Here is a 27,380-nt window from a genome sequence, read left to right as displayed (position 1 = left end):
CTTCAATAGTCACTTATTCTTCTGTATTTTCTTTTTTTCCTTATTTTATTTAATTTTTATTTCTATTTATTTTTTTATTAAGTTTATTGGGGTAACATTGGTTAATACAATTATATAATTTTCAAGTGTACATTGTAATTTGACATCTGTATATTCTATTGTGTGTTCACCACCCAAAGTCCGGTTTCCTTCAGCTGCCATATATTCGATCCCCTTTACCCACTTCACCCTCCCCCTACACCCTATATTTTTGGCCCGTTTTACCCTATCTACCTCCCCCCTCCTCCCCCATCTCTATCCTCTAATAACCACTAGTCTATAGTCCATGTTCATGAGTCTCTGTTTATTTGTCCTGTTCTCGTCTGTATTTTCAAACTCTCCCTCTTTGCACAGTTCCCCTGCTACCGATAATAAAACATGTCATCTCTCCCATGTAATGAGAACATCAAATCCTTTCTCTGTTTTGTACCCAACCTCCCTCCCCCAAGAGCTCCTCCTATCACGTTCTCTGAAAGACTGTTTTGCACGGGCTGCCCCCAGACCTCCTCTTCCTATCTTTTAGTTTTTAACAAAGTTATGTTCTATACGTAGTTTGAAGAGTCAAATACTTTGACAAGATTTGCTGAAAAATCATTCCAGTCTTGGTCCCCCTCTCCTACCATTTCTTCACCCTAGAGGGATAACTTTCAACTGTTTTAAACTGATTCCATTGGTATTGACCTTCCTCCCATCTCTAAGTAACATGTTTGTGTTGCTATATCATGGTTTTTCAGCTTTAGACTTTATCTCTATTTACCGCTATGGAAGAGGAGGATTTAGATTTTTTTTTTTTAATCCTCACACTACACACATGCTCCCTTCTCCTATCCCCTTCCTTTAATCGAGTTATATTGGTATTTTGGCTAGGCTGGTGTTCAGTGTTCATATTATTATGATCATGGAAAGGTTATTCACTGTCAACCATAGAGTAAACCATGCTTGCTTTTCCTTTCCTTCACAACTTTTTGTTTTCCCAAGAGTTAATAATCATTGTGTTTTCTCCTTGTTTGGTTTCATGTGTGCCTATCATTAATGAATTACAAATGTATTAATACGAAATTCATTCTCACAATACATTCTCAGAGGCACCAGGTCTTCTGTCAATGTTATTGTCAGGTAAAACTGCTTCGATAGGCACTAGTTGATCCCAGTGACACAGTTGTCATCAGCATCCTTGTCAGGATTTGCCTGTCCTCTGTGTCAGACCTTCTGTTTCTCACATTCAATAATGACCCTTTTGTAGTCTCCTGCCTTATTTTAGAGAGGCACATCCTCTTTTAGCTTCCTGAGGAAGAGTGCTTATGTGGTAAACTTTATACGCTTTGCATGTCGGAAAATGTATTTGTTCTACTCTTACACTTGAATGATCACTTGATTGGAAATAAAATTCAAGGTTGGGAATAATTTCTAACAGAATTTTTAAGATCTTTCTTGATATTCTCTTAGCTTCCAGTGTTACTATTGAGAAGCCAGAAATATTCAGAGTCCTGAACTTGTATAGGATCTGCTGTTTTTTTTTTTTTTTCCTCTCTCTGGATGCTTGTAGGATATTTTCTTTTTCCCTTCCTCCAGCTTTAAATTCCTATGTGTGTTTCATTACCTAAAGGGTAAAGATCCTTCTCACACTGCCCCTAATCTACCATTTTAACCTTATTCCTATAGCTCCCCCCCAAAAATTAATGTTTAAGTCACACAAAACTCAATCTGTGTTTACCCTCTCTGCCTTCGCAATACTATTCTCGGTGCTGAAACTGCCAAAACTTTACTTGTCCTTCCCCAGGTCCAGATTAAATGTCACTTCTTCTGTGAAGCCTTTCCAATCTGAGCCTCTACTATTTTGCCCATTCTTCCACTGGGATATACCACATCCTGCCATGTGTTAGAGTTAACTGTGTACGTGTCTTCCTTTATCACTCCTCTAGGGCAAGGAAGGTCCACGTCTTACATTTCTAACACCTATACTATTGTCTGGAACCCACTACACATTAAAACAGTTGTAGAATTCTGCTTAATTTGATACTATTTGCTTCAAATTCATCTGTTCCCACTGTTCTGCAACTGGTTTTAATAGGATTGGCTACTGTTTACTGAACACAAACAATGTGCCAGGCCTTGTAGTAAGTGCTTTTCATGTATACTGGGTTTGAATCTTGGTTCACAAAATCAAGAAAACAGTGTACAAAGAGCAAAAAGTAGTAAGTTTCTTTAAATAGTCATAAATTGGACTTAAAATCTACCCCCTATCACCATGAGGCTGGTGGTAAATTCACCCTCACACATTACTGGGGCTTCCCTCTTTCACGATTGCTCAAAGGCCCTGACATAGGGCTGAGGCATTGGAAAGCCCCTTCCATCTTCCTGCATCTTTCCAGATGGGTGCCCCTAGGATGCTTGGGTCTTAACCTGCATGGTCCTTTCAGAGTGGCAGCTCTGCTGCTTCTATACCTGGGGCAAGGGAATCTTTGATAAGGAGTAATCCCCACTGATGTGTACAGGACTGCAAAAACACACCATACAGCAACCTTCCCTTTTTCCCCTAGGGCTTACCCACATGCTTTGGATGCTGCAAGGGAACAGGGCTCTCTTAGGGCCCACAGACCACTGTGCCCTAGGGAGAGTCTTGCCTTACTGACTCTCAAAGGGATTCCCCTCTCTTTCCCTAGTATAACATCTGGGGCACCTGGCATAATGTCAAGAGTGCTTCAAGTTTTGGGAAACTCAAAGCTAGAAGAGGAAGGGTCTTGGAGTACAGAGAGAGAAAAAGGAAAAGCATTAATCTGCTACCATGTATTATTTCATTTCTTTCTTGCAACCAACCTGCAAGGTAATTGTAATCATACTCATTTCACAGAGAAGGAAACTGGGGTTCAAATTCCATAACTTGTGCAAGGTCGGACAGCTAGAAGGTGGCTGGGAAGCTCTGTACAATGTTAGAGCTTGAATTCTTTTCACTGCACCATCACTGCTCAGAAGCAAATGGAAGGTAGCCTGTGAAACATGAAGTAGAATGAGCAGGGTCAAACATCAGCATTACTAGGAAATATATAGAAGGATGTTTTAGCCCTCTTTGGAAATTAATGTCTGTTGAGGATTCTTATTGACATCAAGAAATGGGGTAAAGCTGAAGAATGACCAGTTTTGGAAAATACTAAAGAGATTTTACTTTTCCCACTTGCGTCATTAGTGTTGCTCCCCTCGTTCAGACTTTCTTTCTGCCTTAGAATATACTCTGCGTTTCTTCCTGGCTAAGGCTCTTACCAGCCCTGAACATCTCTCTGACCTTGTTTCCCTCTACTCTGACTTCTTTCATTAAGCCACAGTCACACTACCTTTCCTTGCAATCTTCCTTCCCAAGATCTTAACATCTATCTCTAACTTTTCATCCATGTATAACTCAGGTGGCAGATATTCAGGACGGTTTCTCTGATCAGCTTCAGTAAGTAAACTACCTATCTCCGGTCCCTCTCTTTTCACATTACCCTGTTTATCTTTATAGACTGATGCTTCTCCTTGAATGGGGCCCCTCCTCTCAGGCCTCCTTTACTCCTTTAACCTTCTGGAAAGCCTTCTGAGGAAGTGACTACGCCTTTAGAGGAGCAGAGTCACTTCCTCTCTTCTCTCCCAACCGCATCCTCACACGTTGCCACTAACGGTGATCTGGCTCCATCAGTGGTTTGACTCTTCCTTGTGTAGAGGCTCCAAATCTGAGCAAACCTGAGTTTCCCAACAAGACAGTTCCCCAGCATTTCCGGCCCCTGGAAACTTTCTGCCGCCTCCTCCTGAGACGTGGTTGGATTCCCAGTTGCCTTTCATCCTTTCCTTCAGGCCTTCAGTCTATTGCTCTGCTCCAGGTACAAGTTCTTACCATAACACCTGGAACATGGTAGTTACTCAATAAATGTTAAAATAACTGACTGACGAGAGAGTAAAATGTCGTCCATTCAGCTCTCACATTCCTTAATGACATGCCTAAATACAGAAAAATACATTTTAAAAATTTCTGCAGTTATTAATACTTTCGCTTTTATTATTATTGCCTTTCATTTATTGAGCACTTTCAATGTGCCAAGTGGTAGTCTAAGCACCTTACATTTGTCAAATTTACTAGTCTGCACACTCACTATGAGGCATACCTCGTGTTTTCTAAATTGTTACATGAAACTGAAGTGTTCTGAAGAATGTTAATAACTTAATTAAAAACAATCAATATAAGTAATATTTTTCTTTTTCTTCTCAAATATATTTTAATATGTATAAGGAAATTCCAAACATATGTATATCATCATTAAATAATTATCTTCCTTTTAAGACTGATGTGCCATCTTTTGTAATAGCAAAAGATTGGAAACATATCCAGTAGGAGTGGAATAGTTGAAAAGGCCGTGGCACATCCATACAATCGAGTAACATAAAGCTAATAGAAAGAATGAGGAAGATCTCTTTGAATTGATGTGGAGGGGTCTCTAGAATGTAGTGGAAAATGCAAGATACAAAGGAATATATATAGTATGAGCTACTTTTGTGATAAGAAAGAGAGGAGACATATATTTACAAAAAGCTACACTGGAAAGGCAAACCAGAGATTGACAACAATGAGAAGAAATGAGAAGAGAGTTGAGGAAATGGACTGGAGGCAACAGTGAATACTGACTTTTGAAACATATAAATGATTTACAGTTTTTATAAAAATTAAATAAAAATCCTAAAATTTTAAACAAATGGAAACAAGGGAACCGCATGGAGAAAATAATTATTTTAGCTAATATTAGAAGATAACTGTATATTCTTAGTAGAATATATTCTAAGACAAAAATAACTACCAAAAAAGTCAAATGTCTTCAGGAGTTTTAATAGTCATAGTTAATAGTAGTATTGTATATTATTTTGAAACTATATTATGTATATTATAGGATAAAGCAAATCAGTAATTACTAATGTAATGTAATTAGGAGCCAAGATCTTCAGTATATAAAAAAAAAAGAAAAAAGAAGCTGGATTAAACAAATGCCAGTTTTAACTAATGATATGTGTATATATATATTCTTAATTGACATATCTAAAATTGACATATCCAAATGCCGATTTTAACCAATTACACACATATGCGCGCGCACACACACACAATCTCCTAACTCTAGAAAATGAAAGAACCTGATAGCAATTATATCTCAGTAGCAATAAGCATCTCTAGTACACAGACCGTGGTTTCTAAATACCACTATCCAATAAAAGAAAATGGAGCTTCTTAGAGAAGTGACCAATCTCAGGTCTGGGTTAGGGAAAATACAAGGCAAACTTGTTTTAGAAAACAAGGAAGTGTTCAAAGACTAATAGTGTCATGTCAAAAGAAAAGAGCAGCCAGCTTGAATAGGGTTCTCATCGGCCAAATCTGGGACAATTCGAGTTTAAGAAAAATGACCATAATCGACTTAAACACACTGAACATATAAAAACCTATGAGTCCCTAATAATAATCAAATAAAGAAAAAACAATCAACACTGACAAAACTTTACTGTCACCACTGACTGTGATATTAGAATTCTTAACACAGAAAATTGGTACTTAAAAGAAAACAAACATATATCCAGACGTTTCAGAAGGAACTATAGTTCCATTGATGAGAAAAGTACTTTAGATGGCTGCCAGTTAATAAATGTAGACAAGATAATAGAATTATAAAATCAGCATTTTGCATCTTAATATGATCATTGATTCGGGGAAGGAATTATTAAATATTAAATATTAAAACATTAGGAGAACAGATGATGGGGAACCATAGAGCCACATCATGCCAAAGCCTCATGCCCATAGATTGTTTGCTATTGACAACAGAGAAAATACCTTTACAGAAGAGAGAGACCTGGCTGTCGCCACCTCAATTCAGTGATCAATTCGGCCTCATCAATAATGGGACAACAAGATAGTGATCATATGCTTCTTGAGGAGATGAAAAGTGACGTACATGGCATCGCCTATCTTTAATCTGAATCTAATCGAGCCTTTGGTTCAAAGTCCTACTTTATATAAAATACATTAGATAGAGGAATATGTCAAATAAAACCATGAAGAAACATCATACAAATTTAGAATGTGAGATATTCTATAAGACACTTGGCCTGGCTCTTCAAAAAGGCAGTATAAGAATTGGCAGGGTGGAGAGAGATTAGAAGAGACTTAAGAGACAATACAATCGAATTTAGTGGACGATCTTTGGTAATATCTTTGGAGGAAAAAAAAGTATAGAGACATTTTTGGGACAAATAGAAAAATTTAAATATGGGTTGGGTAATCAATGATATTAAGAAATTATTTTTAGTTTTGTTCAGTATGACTGTGGTACTATGGTTATGTAGCAAGACATCTTTACGCTAAAGCATTTTGAAATGAAATACCATGAGTTCTTTTTTTGAAATGAATTCAGATATGCACATTTATGCAGTTGAAACACATATGGCAAAATCTTGACAGTGTTGAATTTATATTATGGGTACTCAATTATTCTTTGTACTTTTTCCAGCTTTTCTTCTGTATGTTTAGAATTTTCATAGTGTGTGTGTGTGTGTGTGTGTGTGTGTGTGTGTGTGTGTGTGAAGCTATGTCATACTTGAGAATAAATGAGAGATCACTGGAATCCTGAACCCATGAACTGATTGATGTATGCCACTTATCAAATAATTGAATTACTTCTCTGTAATAGATATTTTATAATTTAAATATGAGTAATTTAAATATTTTGTTCTTTCATTTTAATTAAAATAAAATAAACATGATGCAATGCTTTTTAAGATTTTGCTCCATTACATGGTTATTAAATACAGACATAAAATTTGACCATTTTTTCCAGCAACTTTTTCAGTCTCATTTTATCCTGGAGTCCTACAATTGCTTCATTGATATCTTATCCTTTGAAAAAACTGTTCTGGAGTCAAAAGTTACTATAAAACCATCTATCATTATCCCATAAATACCAAGAATAAGTTTAATGGTAAAAATGTTAAGATGGTAATTATGTACATTTCTCCATGTTTAAGATTTTATTGTCAACTCCAATGAGAAAGCAGACAAAATTATTTTTAAAAATATTTTAAAAAGGAGAAGATATACAGTTTCTAAAATCTTACAAACATAAAGTCTTTGTGATGTTTATACCTTTGTCATCCTTTTTTTTCTTTCTTTTTTTGTCCTTCTGGGATTATACAAGCCCAGAAATCGCCCTCCGCCCTTTCTTCTAATGAACCTGTTCACTTGTTCACAGCCTTATTTCCTTCACCATAACCTCCTACGGCTTGGTTTCCACAGGCCTTGTCTTTCATATAGGTCCTAGTCTCTAAGCTGAACCTGAAGGGATGGTTAGGAGGGATGGTAGGTATAATAGTCACCATTAAGACATTATTCAGTCCAAAGTGAATAATTTCCACTCAGTCTGCTTCCTCGTCACACAGCAAAAGCACTTGGAATTCCTTCACGTGTACTTGTGGAACGAGGTTGTTTCATTCTTTCTTTGTGTCTTCACATTTCCTAATAGTTCTTCAGCTAAGCTCAATTAGTTGGGCTTGGTGAAAAAATTAATTTTCTACAGCATGGTAGAATCTTAGGCAGAAGCTACACTTAAAAAGGGATAGATAGAGAGATAGAATTATGTACACGTGTTTCCATGCACACGTGTGTGTGTACATGTCTCCAGCCTTATACTTTGGTTCAGGTTGGTGGAATTAACAATATCTGGATATTTTTTTTCCTAGTTTCACTTCTGAATTCCTTTCTTGCTTATATCTAGAACATGATAAAAAAACTTTTGGTATAGAAGAATATAAACTTTGAAATCGGCCTTATCCTGTCTCACTAGCTCTATGATCTTATGCACATTAAGTTAGAGTCTCTTCATCTTTCAAATAGAAGTAGTAACATATATGTGATAGGAATGTTGCCTGTCAAAATAGTGTCCATCAAAATATCTGGCAGTTAGCAAGAGCTTTAGTAAGTCAATTTCCTTTCCCTGGCTTTTTCCTTCTCTCTCAGCTTCCCTAGACTCTGAAGAAAAAGGGTCATTTCCATTTTGTTTTGAACCTGACTCCTTGCTAAGCTTTCACGCTCACTCCCACTCATAGACCTGCTCTCTGAACTAGCCTCTCAACCCCAAACTTCTCCCTCAGCCGCTCATTATTCTTTCCTGCACTCAATTTTTTTTTTTCTCATGGCCAAATCACTTGTTAAATCACTGTGAAGTTCTTCAGGGCCTATTATCAAAGATAGTGAGTGACAGAAGAACATGATACTGGGGATCAGCTTGAGGGGAGGGAAATGAATTCAAGAACAGTAAAATCAATGGGTTGGGTCACTATGGTTGGAATCAGGTCCAGAATAGGATGCAGAATTTCAAGGGAAAGTCTAAGCACAGGTTCATGGCCAGTCTCAGCACCAGGTCATTGACCAGACCCCAGGGAACTGGGGGCCAAGTAAGGAGAGTTCCTTAGGGAAGGCAGCAGGAGCAACCAGAAACGTGATACAGGAACCCTAGAGAGACTGGGCAGCACTGTTCTTTCTCAAATCAAGATCGTGGTTTTGATATTCTTGACGTGAGAAAGAACAGCACTGCCCAATTATCATTCTACTTTCCATCAAAGAGCACTGCAATTCACTCTCACAGGGATGCAGGACTTCCTGGCCCTTTGGATCTATCATTCTCTTACAGTAACTTTTCAGCTTTCATTTCCCTGAGGTTAGAGTTAAAGCATACGAACAAATGTTGAAAACTCCGTGTGTGTGTGAAGGAGGCGGCGGGGAGAAGATGAAGAAAACTGTGAGACTGTTTCTTTTTTTGGAGCAACTCTGGCTGAGAAATATAGACTAGGGAGAAACACAGGTAATAACCGTTTTCAGAAGAACTCTCAGTTTTTCTACAACCTTCCTTGATGGGGAAAAGCCAGTTGTAATATATACACTGCAATTGCAGAAGAGGAGAAAGTATTCATTAATTGACCCGTGTTACCTTCTCATAGTCTCAGAAATCATGATAGTAACGGACTCTATGAGGTCTGAGAGTTGTAGGTGATAGAAGAGCACTTTAGTGATACTATTTTTTCAAATGAACACCTGGCAAAAATTCTTATCCCTGGAGAATCCTTTCTCCTCCAACCTCAAATCAACATTAGCTTAACTGACAAGATTAGCAGTGTTCTCCTTTGGCAAACACACATGAGAAATATGTATGAATATTTGTTATACAAGGACAAAAAACCACGAAATTTGGCAAGGATGATGGGTTTCTCTTGCACAAGGAGCTATTCTTATCTTGGCTACCCTAGGTTGAAGTGACAGGCCTGTACCCCAGGGATGGCAGTCTACTGGAAAGGTAGGGATAGGGCAGGGCATGAAAGAAGGTGGCTGATCGACTCCTGAGACAACATGACACAGCAGAAAGACATGAACTTTGGAACCAATGATTTAGTTAACATACCTCTGTGACCCTCCGTTTTCTCTTCTATTAAGTGGGCATAATAGAATCTAATGATCAGGAATTAAATGTGAGAATCATGAGATGATGTATGTAAAGTGATAAGCATAGGACCTGGAAAATAGTAAATGTTTAGTTGTATGTAAGCTCTCACTATCTCCCTGTATGACCAAAGTGATATTAATGTCTCTCATTCATGAAGAGACCACTTGTCTCAATTTGCCTGGGATTTTCCCAGTTTTATTGCTACAAATTCCATGTCCCAGGAAATGCCTTAGCCCTGAGTAAACCAGAGCTTGTTACCCTACATATAACATACTTTGATGATACACCTGTCCAAACATCAGCTCCTGGACCTGCCGGCCCTAGGGTGAGCCTCCTGTTGGAATCTGTGCTGGAGTACCTGGATGGATACAAATGCCAAGAGGTAGTGTAACACTTATATATGCTTATTTAAGCTGTTTCCCTAGGCACTGGGCAAGTTAAGGCTATAAACAACAAGACATCGTCTCTACCTAACGAGGAAGCTGTGGAAGACATGTGTGCACATGGGGCAAGATTAAGGAGGAAGTGTTTAAGTGTGAACCAAAAATGGAATTTGTTAGTCTAATTGTTCTTTGGGAGAGTGCTCCAAGGCTGATGAGCATAACAGCCACGATAGAGAGGCCATGTTTACTCAATGCTAGACACTCCTGCTGGAGTTTGGAGACATGGGAGTGGTTGAATGGAGAGGGCCCAGTTAGGAGCTCAGTGAGGTCTGATGGAAGGTATGTGTGTATATGTGTCATAGGGGATGGAAAGACAGAATATTTTTATAGTGGAGGTAATAAGTCGTTTCTTGGAGATTATGTAGGATTCACTGATGAGAGAAAGAAGGTATTCCAGGCAGAGAGAACAGCATATTCCAAGGCCCAGTGGCGACAAGCAGCATTAGAGAATCTTGGACAGCTCATCTTTTGTTCTGAGTTGAGCACAGAGTTCAAGGAAGGGAGAATGAGGGACATAACCTTGTAGAGGTTAACAACAGCTTAGATAGAAGCCTTATAGGCCCTGCAATGAATTTAAATCTTAAGGGTAATAAGCAACATGATCAGATTTATTTTCTAAAGGATCTCTCTGGCAGCTATAGTATGGGGGATGGATTAGTCAGATGGAAATAAGACTGTGGACAGAAGACTAGTAAGAAGAGGGTTGTAACAGTCCCGACTGATGGGGGCACTGATAGGAGAAATACGATAGATAAAAGATCAACAGGTTTTGATGGATGAATGGTGGGAGGAGGGGCAAGAGAGCAAGGGGCAGAAATCTATGCTGAACAGGCTCTGGTTCAAATGACTGGGAGAATAATGATGTATCAGTAATCCTGGCTCTGCTACTACTTATTTACAGGAGAACTGTTACTATCCGAGCCTCAGATTTCTAGTCTATAAAGGGTGATGAATATCTACTTCATTGCATTATTGCAAGGAGTTAACTGTAAAGGCTCTTGTTACGTGTCTGGCACATTACCAACTTCTGTATAATGCTTGTTACATAAACAGATAAGTCACATAGGGACATAGTCAGGAAAAAAGAATCTTTTCTGGGCACATACTGACTGCCGGGAGCTTAGGGGACATTGCCATTGCTAGGCAGTTGAAAAATAGACTTGGAACTTTGGAGTAAGATCTGGACAAAGATTTTATGGGTGGGAGTTGCCTCCAGAGAAATGGGTAAAATTGCTTAGAAATACTGTGCAAATAAGAAAAGGACCAAAGAGGGTAACATGAGGGACAACTATATTCCATGGAAGGCTGAGGCAGAGATTTTTGAGAAGCTGACTAAGAGGGACTGTTTGAAAAGTATGAGAGCTAAGAGCAAGTGGTGTCAAAAGAGCCAGGGGATGTACAAAAGATGCTTTAGAGATAAAAGGTGATAAGGCCTTCTGTATTATAAAAGTGAAGCTCAGGTTTCAAGAGTTGAAGTATAGGGACATAAGAAGGAAAGGAAAGAACCTAAAGATGGGAGAGTTGGGCACAAAATATCTAGAATAGAGATTCAAGAGAAAGTCATGGGTACATACTCACCAGGTGGCGCCAAAGACACTATGTGTCTATCAAACAAGTGCCTCAGATCTCACCCACAGGATAGACTTGCTAGAGTTTCGGTCACACCTGCTAGGTGGCACTCATTTAGTCAACAAACTATCAAAAGTCCACTACTGAAAAGCTCTGGGACTGAGGGAGCCCAAAGATATATACAACTCTGCTCTTCCTTTGGCACCTGGAGATTAAATAAGAACCTTCAGAGAATAATCCCATCGATTCTATCTCCTACATAGCTTTCAAATCTGTCTCTTCATCTACATCATTGCCTCTCCATTCCAAACCAGTATCTTCACTTGCTGGGACCCATTACTGCAACTGCATTCTAAATTATCACTCTGCATCCATTTTTGACACCCCACAAACTCAACATGGTTCTCTTTATTGCGATTTCTTTGAAGTATGTTTCCTAGCTCCCCACCAGTCCACAGTACTGGAATTCTAGAGTGGTAGTTACTGGACACAGATTCCTGGGTTCAAACCCCACCTCCAACATTCACTGGCTATTTGACTTTGGACAAAATTCCTTAACCTCTCTGTGCCTCATTTCTTCATCTGTTAAATGGAGATAAATAATAAACTGTAGAATAATAAAATGAGTTTACAGATTTATTAGTTTCTCTATTTAAAAAAATTTTAGTATAGTGCTTGGCATAGTAAATGCTCAATAAACGTGAGCTATTATTAAAATCTTTGGGGTAAAAACTAAAATCCTTATCGAGGCCAAAAATGCCCTCCTTGATCTAGCTCTCTGGTGTTCTGGCCTTCTGTGAAGCAATCACCTTCTTATTCTTGCTGCTTCAGCACCAGCAAAAATGTGACAATGAAAACATCAGATCAGTTTCCTTCTAGCATTCCCCTATCTTCCTCCCAGCTCTCTATCACAGTCCATCTCTTGTTGCTCAGGGAGACCTCTCTCAAGTTTTTGTGTGTGTGTGTGCAAGCCCCAAGGAATCTGTCCTTGTCTTGGGAGCCCCTCATGCTGGTCCCTCAGGAAGGTGGGGCCTTATAATGATAGTCCTGAGGGAATCCAAGGGCAAGTCTTAAGAGGGCTGGGACTGGGGTCCACACATTGGGGTTCAATAAGAATGAGCATTCTGGGAAGATCCAGTCATGCCTTTATTTTGGTGCCTATCAATACCCACTTTACCATGGTAGCTAATAACTGACCTCTATTGATAGAGCAACTTCGTGAGGATAGGGCCTTGTCTTCTATCTTCATCCCTACATCCCGACTTAACAGACTTAGCAGAGCTTGGCAGTGTCTAGGTCTATTGACCTAATAACGTTTATTGAAAAATAAAAAAGCAATCAAAATTGGTTACTGTGGAAGGCAGTAATCCCAATCAAGATGGCACTCAGTTTGACTCCTGAAGCTATTACAATGTCTAAAAGGGATTTACTGGCTCAAAGTGAAACCATTTATATATGTAAACTGCTTGCTAACGTGGCAGGGTGGGAGGTGCAAGGCAGGTCTAGGGCCTGACTCAGCCTGTTCTGCAATCAAGATGAACCAGGCCTCTTCTCTCACAGCATTTAGGGTTGTTCTCAGTTCAGGTTATGGGAAACTATACAAAAGCACAATGTCAGAAATAAACCTTTTGATAGTGTTTTCCCAAATTACAGAAAGAAAAATCTTGAGTGTATGAACAAAGGAATGCAGCTACAGTCTAAGATTTTATAACTTGCTTCCTCAAACTAATCCAATTCAAACCTTAAATTTTTTTGAAATGTAACGTTACAAGCTGCTGAGTCAGCTCTGTCTCCTGGCAAACATTACCTCCAGTCCTGTCAACAGCCATGCGCAGCCTCTGTAGACTGAGACCTATGGCTTCTTTTATGGAGTCAATCCATCTATTATTAGTCTTCCTCTTTTCCTGCCTCTATTCTTCCCATTATCTTTTCCAAAGAACCCTGACTCTCACGATATGCCTGAAGTAGTCCAAGATGTGCATCTATGTCTAAGTGAAATTGTAGCCTCAATATTTATTCCTTTTTAGACTTAAATAATTCCTATCCCACCCCAACTTAAAACTCTACTGAGTTTTCAAAATCCTTTCTATCATTCTTCTCAAGAGGGCCAGAGTAGAGTTGAGTTCACTGAGCTCCAAATTTAAGTTGGCCAAAAAGCCCAATCGGGACTCTGCTTCCCTTAAGACTAAGTGAAGAGCTTTGCCAACAGTTTTCAACTTTGGCTGTGCATCTCCATCTCGTGAGCTTTTGAAACTTAATCGCCAATTTGTGAATTCATAATAAAATCCAAAAATTGGTTTTTAAAAAGCTCTGTAGTCCTAACATGCAACTAAGAGTTGGAAAATGACTGGAGCCCAATTAATTGCTACTTTCAAAAACCTTCATTTCCACCTCCACTAGACTCTATCCTCTATTTTTTGCAACGTTATGGTAGAATAAACCACTTGCTTTACATTTCTCATTCAGTCTTTATTTCAAAGTTCAGGTTTTCTATGGCTTATTTTTATAGTAAGCAAGTCCTAAATTCCAGAACCAGGTTCCAACTCCCTGAACTACATATATAGCTCTACTCCTTAGCAAGACAGTTGCGGAGACCAGTTTATTGTGATCTGAATGTTAAAAATTGCTGAGATGCTCTGAACTGACATTCTATTGACCAATAAGTTTGCTTCCCCTTTGCCCTAATATTTGCTAGCAGCATTTGCAGCTGTGTTTACAGATAACTTAGTCCTAACCTTACCCAAAAAGTTTCTCATGAAATATCTTGCTATTATCTTTGCATTACACTAGTATAGGGATCATCTCTGGGAACAAATGACATTCTATTTATTGCATTCTACATTTAGTGGTATTTCCATTTACAAAATACAAATAGTTTTTGCTCGCTGAAAATGACAAATCCTAAAAAATGTAGCATTCACAACGTGTGATGTTAACATCATTCTTCAATAGTCGTTATCTCCAGATTCATTTTATGAATCTGACTTGTGTTACTTTAGAATTAGAGACAAGTTCTGTTTAGGAATAACTCCCAAGGACAGCGATTATATTTTTTCCCATTGAAAACCAGTCAAGACTTGCTTCAATCTGAGTGTAAATGCTAGCAGCATTTTTTCCCTAAATGGGCAACAGGAAACAGGTTAATAAGCTATTTAGGGGTCCAGTCAACCTAGAACTTGAAGCCAAAGCAACAAATTATAAAAGGCACGATTGCCTGCTCAAGGAAGATAATTGTTTCAGGAAACAATCCGCACATCCATCCAGCACTGCAAAAAACCTCAGAGAGCCTACCTTGTCTTTAAAAGTCTTACCTCTTAAGACATGAATGAGCCAGTGTTTGCTTTTTCCATCTAAACCAGAGCAAATCATGAACCTAGTTTATTCTGAAGGATTCACTTTACAAGGGACAGATGTATTATTTATTTTTACCACTACAGCGACAACCTACTGGTTTAAGAACTAAGACTCAATTCAACTACAGGATGGTTCTGCCCTTTATCTCAGGAATCCTTCCTCATAAATTTTATCAAGCTCTTTTTGAAGCACAGAAAGATGTTAAGATGACTCAAAGCTTGAATAATATTTTCTTTATTTACAAGTTAGAATCAACAAAGACAATCCAGGGGACCAAATGGGGAGATGACAGATACCCCCAGGGACCCCAAATGGAGAAGAAAAAGGGAAAACAGAGTAGAAAAAAAATGTCAACGTAAAAAATGAGCTCCCCCTCTTCCCTCCCCATGGAGGCCAAGGGGACCACGGGCCCCACACCCCTTGGCCTTTACCTAGCTTTAAATAAATTAGATCGACCAACTTCAAAACTGGGCCTTTACAAGTGAACAGGGCAGCTATGGCCTCAGGTTACTCCCTATCAGGGCCTTTGCTCACTCGGACCCTGTACCCCTGCCCCATTTTGAATGGGGTCTTTATGCCAAGAGGTTACTCTCATTTGGGCTGGAAACTCAAATCTTGTTTTGTCCATTATGTTCCCTCCTTCGGTAAAATGTCCCTGTATCCCTCCCCCCTGCAGAGCCAGCTCTCCTACAGTGGGGGGAGGAGGGTGAGATGAGGAAGTGTCACAGCAAGGGGTAAAGGGGTGGGGCAGGATAGTCTAACGGTCCGGTCCTGCGGAGCCTCCTGCCCCATCTGGCCTGGCCCCTTAGCCTGAGTCTGAATCACTGGTGTCAGAAGAGGAGGAAGATGAAGAGGAGGAGCTGGAATCTGAGCTGGAGCTGGAAGCGCTGAGGCGTGACACCGCTACTTGCTGTGCGGATGACGACTCTGTTTTTTCACTCGCTAAGAACACAGAACAAAGTTGAACATTAAAAGTTGAAAACATATAAAGCTGATGCCCATTTGTTAAGAAAAAGGCAATCGAAAGGGCGGAATATAGTGAACTTGCAGTGGCTTGCAGGATAAGATACTCACCTTTCTTTGGGGGTTTTTTGGTGGAATTGAGCTGCCCACTAACATCTTGTAACCGCTTTTCTAATTCCCGCTTCTTCTCCAAAGCCAGTTCCTCCTTTGTCTTTCCTACAGGTTTTTTAATAGCTAGAAAAAGAAACATATCAGGACTGAGACTGCTGTAAACTCCCTAGAGTTTTACTGCCCCCTGGGGTGTTGCCAAGTTCTTTCCTTGAACATCAGAAGCCAACTAATGCATCCCATCATCTTGGGAGCCGACATTCATGAGTGCATAAAATATGTGCAACCTACCACACTTTCATAAATTGTCCTCAGAACCACACAGAAGACTGCTGCATTAACTGACACATCATTCATACTTACTGTAGGGCTTCCGAGGTTTCTTCCGTAGGCAGGAAAGGACATAGCGCTCAAGCTCTCTAAGTGTGGATGGCTTGAGAGTTTCAAAATCAATCTCAATCTCTTCTGGGTTCGAGTCACGTAAAGAGGGCTCCCTGGCTTGGATTATGTGCACAACTCGACCAAGCTTCTCTCCAGGTAACTTGTTGATGTCCAAGCTCAATTGCCGTTTCTCATCATAACTCATGGGCCTACTTTCTTCCTCCTCTTCTGAATCGTAGCCTGAAGGCAAGGTAGGTGGGACCATCTTTGTGGCTTTTTTGGGCAGTCTATGGGCAAAAAATAAAAAATAAAAAAATTAGACAAGCTTCCTTGACCTCTCCATGTTCCCACGGTTCAATCCAGTAATTTGGATTTCCTGCTTGGTGTGAAGCTTGTTTTTCCATTAAGGCAAATGAGTGAGTCAAAAGATAGACTGCTAGAACACTGTATTAGGGAGGCAGATTTTTACATGCCATTTTACATTTACTTTGGGCTTTGAAAATTAAATATAGGTAGGCTAATTCGAGTACAGCTTTCTGTTTCCTAAGGTACTACTAACCTATCCCACCACAGAAAACAAGGCGGGGGGTGGGGGGGATGGACATGGATTCACTAGTTTAGAGAAGGGGGCAGGCAAACTATGGCCCTGGAGCCAAATCTGACTTGTCACTTGTTTTTGTAAAGAAAGTTTCATTGGAACATAGATAGCCGTATTCGTGCTCACACTCTTTATGCCTATGCCTATTTTTACATTGTACTGCAGAGTTGAATAGCTTTGAGAGGCCCTATGGTACTCAAAGTCCATGTCTGTCACCTGGCCACTTACAGGAAATGTTTGCTGACACCTGGCTTAGAAAAAACTTTGCAATAAAGGGGATAAAATATCCTTCCCTGGAAAATAGCCAAGCTTGTCTTTGCATCCTGCCCTGTTAGAACTCACTTGGTGCCACTTCCTCCAGAAGGTCCAAAGCCAGGGGGACCTAGTGTAGCAGCACTGCCACCTCCAGGGCCACTTGCTTTCTTAGACTTCTTGGGCTGAGAGGGGCGGGGCACCCGAGGCCCCTTCTCATCTTCATCTACCCCAGCTCGGCCTCGATGCTTCTCTGCCTTCCGTTTCTTCTTTTTCTCTTTTTTCTCTCTCTTTCGCTTGGGCTTGGATATTGGACCTTGGGACAGGGCAGCCAGTTGTTCATGTACTGCCCGAAGCTAGAGAAAAAAAGAATTAAGATGTGAAATGGGAAAAACCCATCAACTAGAAGAATTAAAAAATAAAAGGTAAAAAATGGGACACAAATATCTTGGCAACTCATGACAATACCTGTTCCTGTAGTTCCGCCAAGCGATGAGCCCTTTCTTCCTCGGAATCAGAGCTTTCACTCTCCTCTTCTTCTTCTTCATCCTCATCTTCCTCCTCCTCTTCCTCCGAAGAGCTCTCACTGCTACTTTCCTCACTAGATGACTCTGAGGATGATTTGACCAAGCCAGCAGGCAAAGCAGTGGAGACTGGTAGAGGGCCTGGTTCCAGTGGTTCATCTGGCATCTTGGCATAACGGAACTCAAATACATCCTAGAAAAAGAGGCAAACTCAAAACCACACTAGGGAATAGTGCCCAGATTATACCTAGCCACCTGGTGGTTTAGCTCCAATTTACAACTGTGAAGACTAAGAAATCATCACACTGAGAGACTATGCAGCACCAGTGACAAATCTTTCCCCCCAGACCCATTCATTCTTCAAATTTCAGCCTTGACACTTACCTGCAGCTTTCGTGCCATGGCCACGACATCGTGGTCTGGGGGATTGTACTTATAGCAGTTGGAAAACATAAGCCGCACATCAGCAGCAAACTCCTGTGCATCCCGGTAATCACGATTCTCCATCTTCCGCTGCAGAAGGAGGCAGCATCAGAAGCTGCACAGGCAGGGAGACTCACCTTTCCCTGCCAACCCCAGACACCTCAAGAGTAGCCCTCTTTTGAGAGCACAGTAGTGATGACTTTAAGGATCTGTGCCCTGGGGTTCAAGTTTGAAGTCAAAGAAATTTGTATGGGTTGAAGAAATATCTGTGTCTAGGAAAAAAATCATTTCTAAGTGATAGGGAAGGGTGGGTGGCCCTGACTATCCTTCTACCCTTAATTCCCCAAACCTAACACTCCCAATAAGTAGAATTTAATTACGCAAGCAGTGTTGCTCTGAAGACAAAACCCACCACACAGTTTCAAACTCCAGAAGTTAGGGATTCTTATTAAATACATGGCCATCTGCCCTGCTATTTTATAAAAGTATAGTACCAAGAATCAAAGATTGCTGTGTGCCTGTAAGAAGTGACTTTTATTGATTCCCTAGGTTCCAATTGCTGCCTGAGCATCCCATCTGCCCCATGCAGTGGGTACCTTGACAGTGCTGAGGTCCATGGGGTGCTTAATGATGTCATGGTAGTCATGTAGGCCAAGAGCAGAAGCGTCCACTGGTTTATAGAAAGGCCAAGCATAGGCAGCATGCTTCTTAGAAAGTAACTCCTTCAAAATGCCATTGCAATGTTTTAACTGTTCTGATAGCTTTCCTTTCTTGGAGCTCTGGTGTTGCTGCTGAGAGTCGGGCAAGTCTTTGCGTGGGGGCTTGATGGGGCGGCCACTCTCTCTACGCATAGGGGGAAGCCGTGCTGCCTTAGTCTCAAGACCTCCAGGGGGGCTAGCTGGGGAACCAGGAGCCAGGATGGCTGTAGGTGTAGGGGTGGTAGTATCTGCTTTCCGCTTTACCCCTTTTTTCTGCAGAGAAAAACAAGATGGGAGCCTTTTACTACAGGTCTACTTCATTCAAGCTTTCTTGCCCCACTACCCAAAAAGAATCCATAGATCTGTACCTTGGCAAGGGGCTGGGCTGGGGGAGCTGCTGAAACAGCAAGGAGCGGGGGTCCAGCAGAGTGCAAGGACTTGAGAAGGGGAGAAGAGATGACTGATGGATGGGGAATGTTGAGGACAGTGGTAGGTATCTCAGGAGGTGGAGTATACAGGGTTGTGTGAGACACAGAAGAGACAGCAGGCACCTGATGGGCACTGGTAATACTGCCCTGCAGTGCTGGACAAAGAAAAAAAAATTAGTTTGACCGTCTTTCCCATCCTTTGGTCTCCATTAGCAAAACTTCCACCTTTCTTACCTGCCAATTTGGCCCCTTTCTTGTGGCTGTTCTTAGGGATGGTCACCACAAGCTCTTGTTCCTCTTGTGGCATCGATGCCACTTTCTGTAGGAATATCTTTTCCAGTGTTTGTGCCATCAGGACAATATCATCAGTGGGCTACAAGAAACAAAACGGTTCAAATGCCAGCAAGAGATAAACCAACTATTTTTCCTCAAAGGAATTTCTAGCACCAGGCATCATCCATCACCACTCCCTTAGATAAATCTACCATTACCTACTAAAAATTACCTACATTGGGCCACTAATGCACATTTTCTCTCCCAACTATGCCTCAAAACACACCAAAGAAAATTCAGAAACAAGGCAATGTGAACTGACAAGGAAAATGGATCCTGTTTTATTCAGGTCTCTGAAAATTTTTAAGAAACAGGGCCAACACCAAGTATAAAGTGTTCCCTTAATGACATTTAATACTAGATTGTTAAAAGCCATATCACTATATTCAATGGCACCCTTTGGAACTAAGATTTTCTAGGCCCTGACTACTGAAACCACCTTCTACAGTAAAACTTAAAACTTTGAGTAAGCAAAACATCTAGTGACAACAGACACACTCTCTCTCTGCGCATCTACTCACGCAGTAGGTCCCCAACTTTTTTGGAATCAGGGACCAGTGCTCATGACAATCTAATGTCTGATCTGAGGTGGAGCTTAGGCTGTGACGCTAGCACTGGGGAGCAGCTGAAAACACAGATGAAGCTTTGCTGCTGGCTCATCCACCACTCACCATCTACTGTGTGGCCTGGGCTCCTAACAAGTCATGGACCTGGGGGTTGGGGACCCCTTGTACTAATGAACATACACAGAAAAACTTACCTTGTTATAGATATAACAGTTGGTGAACATGGTATTAAAATCCTGCATACACTCTGAGGCAGCCCAATAATAGTTGTTCTCAAGCCTCCTTTTAATAGTACCCATGTCCATAGGCTGCTTTATAATTTTGTGATAATCCTAAACAAACAAACAAACAAAATACAAGAGTCAGAGCTGCTAAAAAATAAATGATTTCTCTCCCAGACTAACCCCAACACACACTCACCACATACACAACCCCTATGTGTCAAAGGAGTACAGTCCCACTTAACTGCGGCCCCAATTAAACTACAGGACAGAAAAATAACGGAAAAGGATTCTTAACACCCAGCAGGAGGCCCCTATTGCCTTTCTCTAACCACCCACCTCCCACCACTCTGGAAGGTTTCCCCATCCTGTGACATTACCTCTGGGGATGGCTATCCATGGGCTGCATGAGGGAGAGGAAGAAGCTAAGAATTTTGGCCACCGTGGTCCTCTCCCAACCTGGGGTGGGAATCTGTAAAATGGAGCCAGGGCACAAAAGTTAAGGAAGGACACATGGAGGGCACAATGAGAAATGCCAAGATAGCAAACGGCTGGAGCAAATCACAAAGGACCAAGAATCCAGAAATCTGGTGGCTATCTACCCTACAGGGGAGATGGGGAATCCCTAAGGGGCCGCAGCACCTACACTAGACTGCCCACCTCCACTCACACGCATTCTTGTTCATTCCCACACCTCCCACTCCAAACTCTCTACTCACCGGCAGACCCAGTTTGACAACATCCACAGGCTGCCGAAAGGGCCACGCAAACTGATGTTTCCACAGAGCCTTCATCACCACCTTATGCAGGTATTGCAGCTGGTTGGTAACCCGTCCTGGCTTTTTGGGATTAGACACCTCCGGGGGTGGTGGGTTGGCAGGAGTCAGTTGTAAAGCTGGCACTGAAGCCATTGTGGGGCTTTCAAATCCCTCATACAACAGAGAGGGCTTCCGAATCCTCTTCCCCGGTGCTGCTGCCTCTGGGCCCAGCCCCAGTAACCCTGCATTCCCCTCCCCAGGGAGCCTGCAAAAAGGTGAAACATTAAATGTGATAATCTCGTAAAAACTAAAGAGTGCACTTATACTATCTGCCCAATAAATCCAGGCTCGGGAGTCTCGAGAGATGACCAATCTTATGAAAGTAGACACTGACTGACTACAAGTATTCAAACATCTAGAGCTTTTTGTTCTTGTCTTCCTTCCCCCTTTCTTTATTTTTAGTATACCTAGCTGGGGTCTTCACCCTCCCATGGAGTCTAATAGGCAATGTGACCTATTTTCGATTTAGGAAAACAAAGAGAAAGAAGCCCCAAGGTTTCCTATAGGACACAACACCTGAAAACCACACACTCATGAGAAAGGGATTTAAATAAAATGGGTGGAACTGAGAAACACTAACCCCAAGCTTGAGGACCCCACTAGGGGCTTGGAGGTTGCCATAGTGGTTGAGCCCCAGGAAGGCCAACGAAAAGAGAAAAACAACAAAGCAGGAGAAAAATATCATAAAATTCTAAGAGATACATGTAAATCCATCTAGGCAGAAAACATCAGCATCATCCACAAGCTCTGAATGGTTAACTTCAAAGCAGAAAATGAACTATAAATCTAACTGAAAACCACACCAACTTAGAAAAAAATCAGTCAAGAAGTATGTCACACTTTTCACAGCCTGAAATAACTCAACTGCCAGCCACGAGAAATTATTCGCAAATTCAGTCTCCTTTCTCCAAAGAACCCCCCAAACAAGAGCTGTCCAGTCAAGGTCAGCAAATTCCCTGAGAATGGTAAGACCATTCTCTCTCGCCCTGCCAAAAAACCACGATTCCAACAAGTTCCCACTGCAGCATCGACCCCGGAGAACAGCCAACAACAGTGTTTCAAGTTTACATTCGTGGAGCTTCTCAGGGCCAGGTGTTTCCCAGGGCCTAAGACTAAAGACATTACCCTGAAATCTCATTGTTTACGTCTGAGAAAAGTTGGACCACAGAATCCTTAGCTCCACCCTCCTGCCTTAAATGAAACTACCAATGCTGTCAAAAACACTCGTCTTGACAACACAAAACCGACAGGGTCACACTGAAAAGACAAGCAAAGGTTTAATGACCTACCCTGGACACCAGAAACCCACAGGCTAAAACAGTAACCCCTCTACCCTACCCTGGGACTTCCCGTTGCCAGTTCCTGAAGCTCTATCACCATGGCAATCCTGTAAGGCACTAGAAAGGGCTACGAAACCCCCAAAGGGCTATAACAAACCGTCACTAAACACCAGACCTGTTAAGACCTGCAGCCCAAGCAATGTCATCCTTCCCATTACATTCCGCCACTAACCTAGCTCTGCCCGAGTCGGTTCACACCAGACCACCACGGGGAAAGTAACGTAGACGACCTGCGCTGCCTCCGTACAGTATATGGGACGCTACCACGGTTCCAAAACCGTCGCTCAACCCCCTCCGCGAGCCCCCGAGTCAACAGTCGCGCCGCGAAACGGCAACGCGCCCGACTCGGTCCGTATTCCCTCCGAACCTGACATCCCACACCCCCGTGCCGCTGCTCCCTAACGTCCCCTTCCCACTAGCGGCAACATACTTGTTGTGGGGAGTCACGTTTTGCAGCATCTTGACCGCGGGGAACCGGCGCTGCCCTCAGCCGCGGAAAGTCCGGGTGGCCTCGGTTCCCCCTACTGCCCGGTCCAGCATAACCCGGGAAGTGGGGTTGGGGGGCCTGCTGCCCTTGCCGTCCAGGCAACAACCCCCCCACCGGGCTGGTACGAAAGTAGTCTTCTCCGCTGCTTCACGGAAAGCTCTGGTAGCTTGGCGCGCTCCGCAGGCGGCGGAGAGCGAGAAAATGGCGGCGGCCTCAGCAGAGGCGGGCGAGCGAAGGGGTAGACTCTTCAAACCCTAAGGCAGCCCCCGATCCCAGACACCGTCGTCAATACTGCCCGTTGTTGGTCTGCAAGAATCCCCTCTTCCTGCTGGGACCGTCCGGAGCGGACGACGTCCCGTTTCGACCTCGATGGAGGCGGATGAACACGGAAAGTGGTTTAGGGAGCCGCCGCCTCCATCTTTGAAATCCTCTTGAGGGCGGAGTAGAGGGGGTGGACAGATTCCGAGGATTGGGCGGGGCCCGAAAAAGGGGAGCGTCGGGGGCTTCTACGGGGTCTGTACTGTCCGCCGGGACCGGTCATAGGCCGAGACGAAGGCCATTTCCAAGCGGATGGACGTGGATTGTAACGGCGGGCCCCGACGACCCGAAGGCTCTGTATCGGTAGGCAGAATCCTCCAGGCCGTTCTAGAGGCTGCTCCAACTCCAGCGCGAAATGGCGCCGCCGAGCCCCGCGCCAGCCCTTTATATATAGGCGGGGGGAGGAGCTTCGCCGCTCATGCGCGCCACCGTGCTCGAGATTTCCCCCACCCCCTCCGCGCGTGCACGCTCGCTCACGCGCGTGAAGAAGCCAACTCGAAGGGGGAGGACCGCCTCTCCGCGGGAGCGCTTTCTATTGGCCAACGGAGGCGATGACGTCACACACTCCATTTTCAAGGCGTCAGTCACCAGGCAGAAGAGAACTGCATAGGCCCATTGGGAAGCGGCAACCCGCCATATCGCTGAGCCAATTGGCTGCGCTGTGGTCCGGCGACTCCAAAAAAAGGGGGAGGTTGGCAGAGGTGCACCCTCTCCCCACCTCCTTTTTCAACAAAGTCTTCGCAAGCGTCCAGGCCCAGTGCGACTGGCGACTGCCAAGCTCGGGCAGGTCGTGCCATTCGTAGCTCTTCCATTGGCCAGGACTGGAGAGGACCTTATGGGCGTAGCCAACTTCGGCCCGCTAGGGTGTGGCCGCAGGACGGTTAGCGAGTGGTGGTTCTCGGCAGTGAGGCCGCTGCAGCGAAGAATCTAAAACGAGGAAGAAGACGCCATCTTAAAAGCCGCGGCCTGATACTCCGGCAAACAGCTAAGGGCTCCCAAACGTAACGAAGACAGGATCTAACTTTCCTATGTTTCACAATAAAAAAGACTCCGGCTTTCCGGAGTCTTAAAATCATACCCGTCCTTCTCCAGGTCAAACAACCGAATGACGCAAGCAAAACACTGAGTAGCGCTTTTAACTTCACAAAGGTGCTATCAAGGTAACCAAATCTAGAATACGTTCCAAAAACTTGCATCCGACGCTCCTTTCCAATTCCTCAACACCTTCAGTTATCGATACAAACATCTGCCCGCTCGACAAAAACTCAGCAGCCCTCAAATGGGAACAAAATCTCCAAGCACACCTACATATGAAACCCACCTCCCCAAATTTCATCAGGATGTCTAGCTCACAGCAGAAAATTCAAGTTCTGCGAAGGGCGAATCGGTATGAACATTCCCCCCTCACACAAACACACTTAAGGGGAGCTCAGACTTTTCCACACGCTCCCCGCCTCCCCCTTCCCGAGGGCATGCCCCTAACCCCGTTAGGGTCCCTCCGCCGTGGGGGCGGAAGGGTCCCCCATCCCCCCACCGGGGTCCGGAGTCCTCCCCACGGTGCGGCTGGTCCATCGGTCAGCGCCAGGGAGGAGGGCAAGCGGAGGAGGAGGGCAAGCGGAGGAGGCGGCCGCTGCAGCTCACTAGCCCTCCCCCACCTCCTCTCCTTTTCTCCCCTCCCCCCGGGCCGTCCGCCTCCGAGGAGGAGCAGGAGCCATTTTAGGAGCTCAATTTCACCACCCCCATTCCACTAATCTGAGTCTTTCCCACAATCTGGTTATCTGAAAAGGATTACACTTTAAATGGAAAAAGAACCAGAGCACAACTAGGTCAGGATCTCTAAAGCCATCTCTGGGGCTCCCCGCCCCCATATAGGAGAGTGACAGAATTTCCCCCATTTGGGTTTCATCGTAAGGTTCCCCCCCCTCCATTTCCCCTTCTCTGGACACCAAGGAAAAAAACACTGTACATATTAGAAAGGAAATTAATTCTGTAAACGAGTATAAGAACCCCCTCCCCCTGGAAGGGCTCGTGAGGATCTAGATCCTTAAGGTCCTACCGTCACCCTCCCTCACTCCGCAGTAGCTCGAGTCCCTAGCCTCGGTAACTGCGTCTAAAATGGACGTCAATCGCCCGTCTCCAGAATCTCCGGGTCGGGCCAACCCTGCGGGGGTAAGTGCGCACCGGGAAAGTAGGGTCGCCTTCCCAAATATCCCCCCTCTCCCCGCCCCAGCATCGGAACTCTGCCCCCAAAGTATATGTGGGCCCGCCGCGTGGCTACATAAGGAAGGGCAATGACACAGCAACTTTGCAGAGGCCTTCTCCCCTCCCCCCAGTTGCCCTGCCTCCCAAATCTGCTCTTCTTTACCCGGGGCCTTGCAAGTCTGCACATAGGCCGACCAGGAAAGAAAAATTTAGAGGAGTGCGAGAAAATACTGGGCCTTAGAAAGCGAAAGGGTAGCCAGCCAGACCATTACTCTGGCTTATTTCCCGACATTCCATAAAATCACTGTTCTGCGTTCTCTCCCAACCCTCCCTTCCCCCACATGAGTCAGAGGCTACAGCTACTCAGTAATTTGGAAAAATAACTCTCCCCTCCTTTCCGTTCCCTCCCCGGCAGTGCACAAGGAAAGAACTGTTCAGGAATGGGGGAGGGGATAAAGAAGCAAAAAACGCCACCCTGGAGAAACCCGAAACCTTGTGAACTGTGAGATCATTCCAGGTCCTAAGCCTCATTCCCCTCGTCTCCTATCATGCTTTCTACCGCCCTCCCAGCACCCGCCTTGGTTTCTGCTCCCAGGCGGACCCTGAGCTTTCAGCCTGTAAGCACTCCCCAACCTAGGGTAGATGTGTGCTCAGCTAAGACCCCAACGGGGCAACGAAGTTCTGTGAGGAAGGCTTCATAGGCCGTGTCCACGTGAATGCACACAAATTCGAAAAGCGACTCGAAGCGTAAACCTCTAGCATGCCATGTGATGACCGCTTACACAAAGGAAGTACAGAAATGCTTCTTCCAGGGTCTGGGAAGAAAGGGAGTGGGCGCCTCAGAATGACCTCAGTTCATACTCCGAGTTGCCCGCTCTAAACCTTCATATCCACAAGAAGAAACTAGTCACCACTCCTACTCCTCAGCCCACTAGGTCACCCTTCCCACCGGCCTTCCAAAGGAAACCTCACCTCTCTCCGGGATCCTGTACCCCCCGAGGGGACGAATGGAATGGGGGGGGGACATACCGCCCCCACGCCCCTTTGCCCTCCAATTGGTAAGGAGGCATGAGGTTGGCCATTCCCCTCCCCCAACAGAGGTGCCCTCTCCTGCTCGCTCCCTTTCACGCTCCCATTGGCTATTAACTATTTGAAAGACAAACCCTCCCACCCTCAGGATTCTACTCTGAACCCCAAGAACGTCCCTCCCGGAGTCTCCACCATTGGTTTAGCACGTAAATGACAACATCCCCGTCCAAGGGCCCCTTCTTACCTGGATCCTAGAACCTTCAAGGGGAATCCAATGTTCCCCTCGGCTTGGTGCGGGGGTAGAATGTAATCCAGGGTGTCGCCCCCCCCCCCCCAGGAAACCGAACCTGCGTTGGGGGAGGGGGCTTAGCCCCCAGCCCCTCCCTTCCCGATAGACCTGGGGGGTGGGGAATCACCGGGGCCTGGCGGCCACGTAAGCAACATCCAGATTGGCTGACCCGGGTCACGTGGCAGCCGCCCCTTTCCCCCCTCCTCCATGGGTGCCAGTTTTTCGAAGGTTCCTGGGGGTCGCACAAGGGGCCAAGGGAACTGCATGACCTAAGCCTATTTACGGAGACCCAGAGCGCTCTAATACTGCTGCTTTTCCTTATTCCCGGCTTCCTATCCCGCTGTCAACGACCCTGTCCCCCCCACTCGCCTCTCCGTACGGGTTCAGCATGGCTACCGCAGCCCAGGAACGTGCACTGCGCAGGCGCAAGGGTGCGACCGATTGGGGGAGGAGAAGGAGCGCGGGAGAGCAGTAGTGCGCAGGCGTCTGGGCAGGCA

General features: G+C 44.0%; 1 protein-coding gene across 6 annotated transcripts; it reads right to left on the bottom strand.

Moving 5' to 3' along the window:
- Window positions 1–15,123: 15,123 nt before the first annotated feature.
- On the bottom strand, window positions 15,124–27,227 carry BRD2 (bromodomain containing 2). 6 transcript variants are annotated; one of them, XM_016147032.2, is made up of 13 exons: window positions 26,839–27,227; window positions 22,989–24,290; window positions 21,120–21,423; window positions 20,374–20,511; window positions 19,515–19,653; window positions 19,221–19,435; window positions 18,751–19,125; window positions 18,116–18,244; window positions 17,676–17,924; window positions 17,298–17,563; window positions 16,340–16,644; window positions 15,980–16,102; window positions 15,124–15,847 (listed from the first exon to the last, which is right to left on the bottom strand). In XM_016147032.2, the coding sequence occupies exons 2-13, from the start codon at window positions 23,015–23,017 to the stop codon at window positions 15,711–15,713; spliced, it is 2,409 nt and encodes an 802-aa protein (XP_016002518.1). In that variant the 5' UTR covers window positions 23,018–24,290; window positions 26,839–27,227; the 3' UTR covers window positions 15,124–15,710. The 6 variants fall into 6 exon arrangements, with proteins under 6 accessions (XP_016002518.1, XP_016002520.1, XP_016002519.1 ...); XM_016147034.2 differs by lacking the exon at window positions 26,839–27,227 and adding an exon at window positions 24,898–24,994; XM_016147033.2 differs by lacking the exon at window positions 26,839–27,227 and adding an exon at window positions 24,847–24,987.
- Between the last annotated feature and the right edge of the window lie 153 nt (window positions 27,228–27,380).

Source organism: Rousettus aegyptiacus, unplaced genomic scaffold (genome assembly GCF_014176215.1).
Source record: "Rousettus aegyptiacus isolate mRouAeg1 unplaced genomic scaffold, mRouAeg1.p scaffold_m13_p_1, whole genome shotgun sequence".
In the NCBI taxonomy this organism is placed as follows: Eukaryota; Metazoa; Chordata; class Mammalia; order Chiroptera; family Pteropodidae; genus Rousettus; species Rousettus aegyptiacus.
The sequence above is the reverse complement of the archived record's forward strand: the minus strand, read 5'-3'. Positions and strand labels throughout refer to the sequence as shown.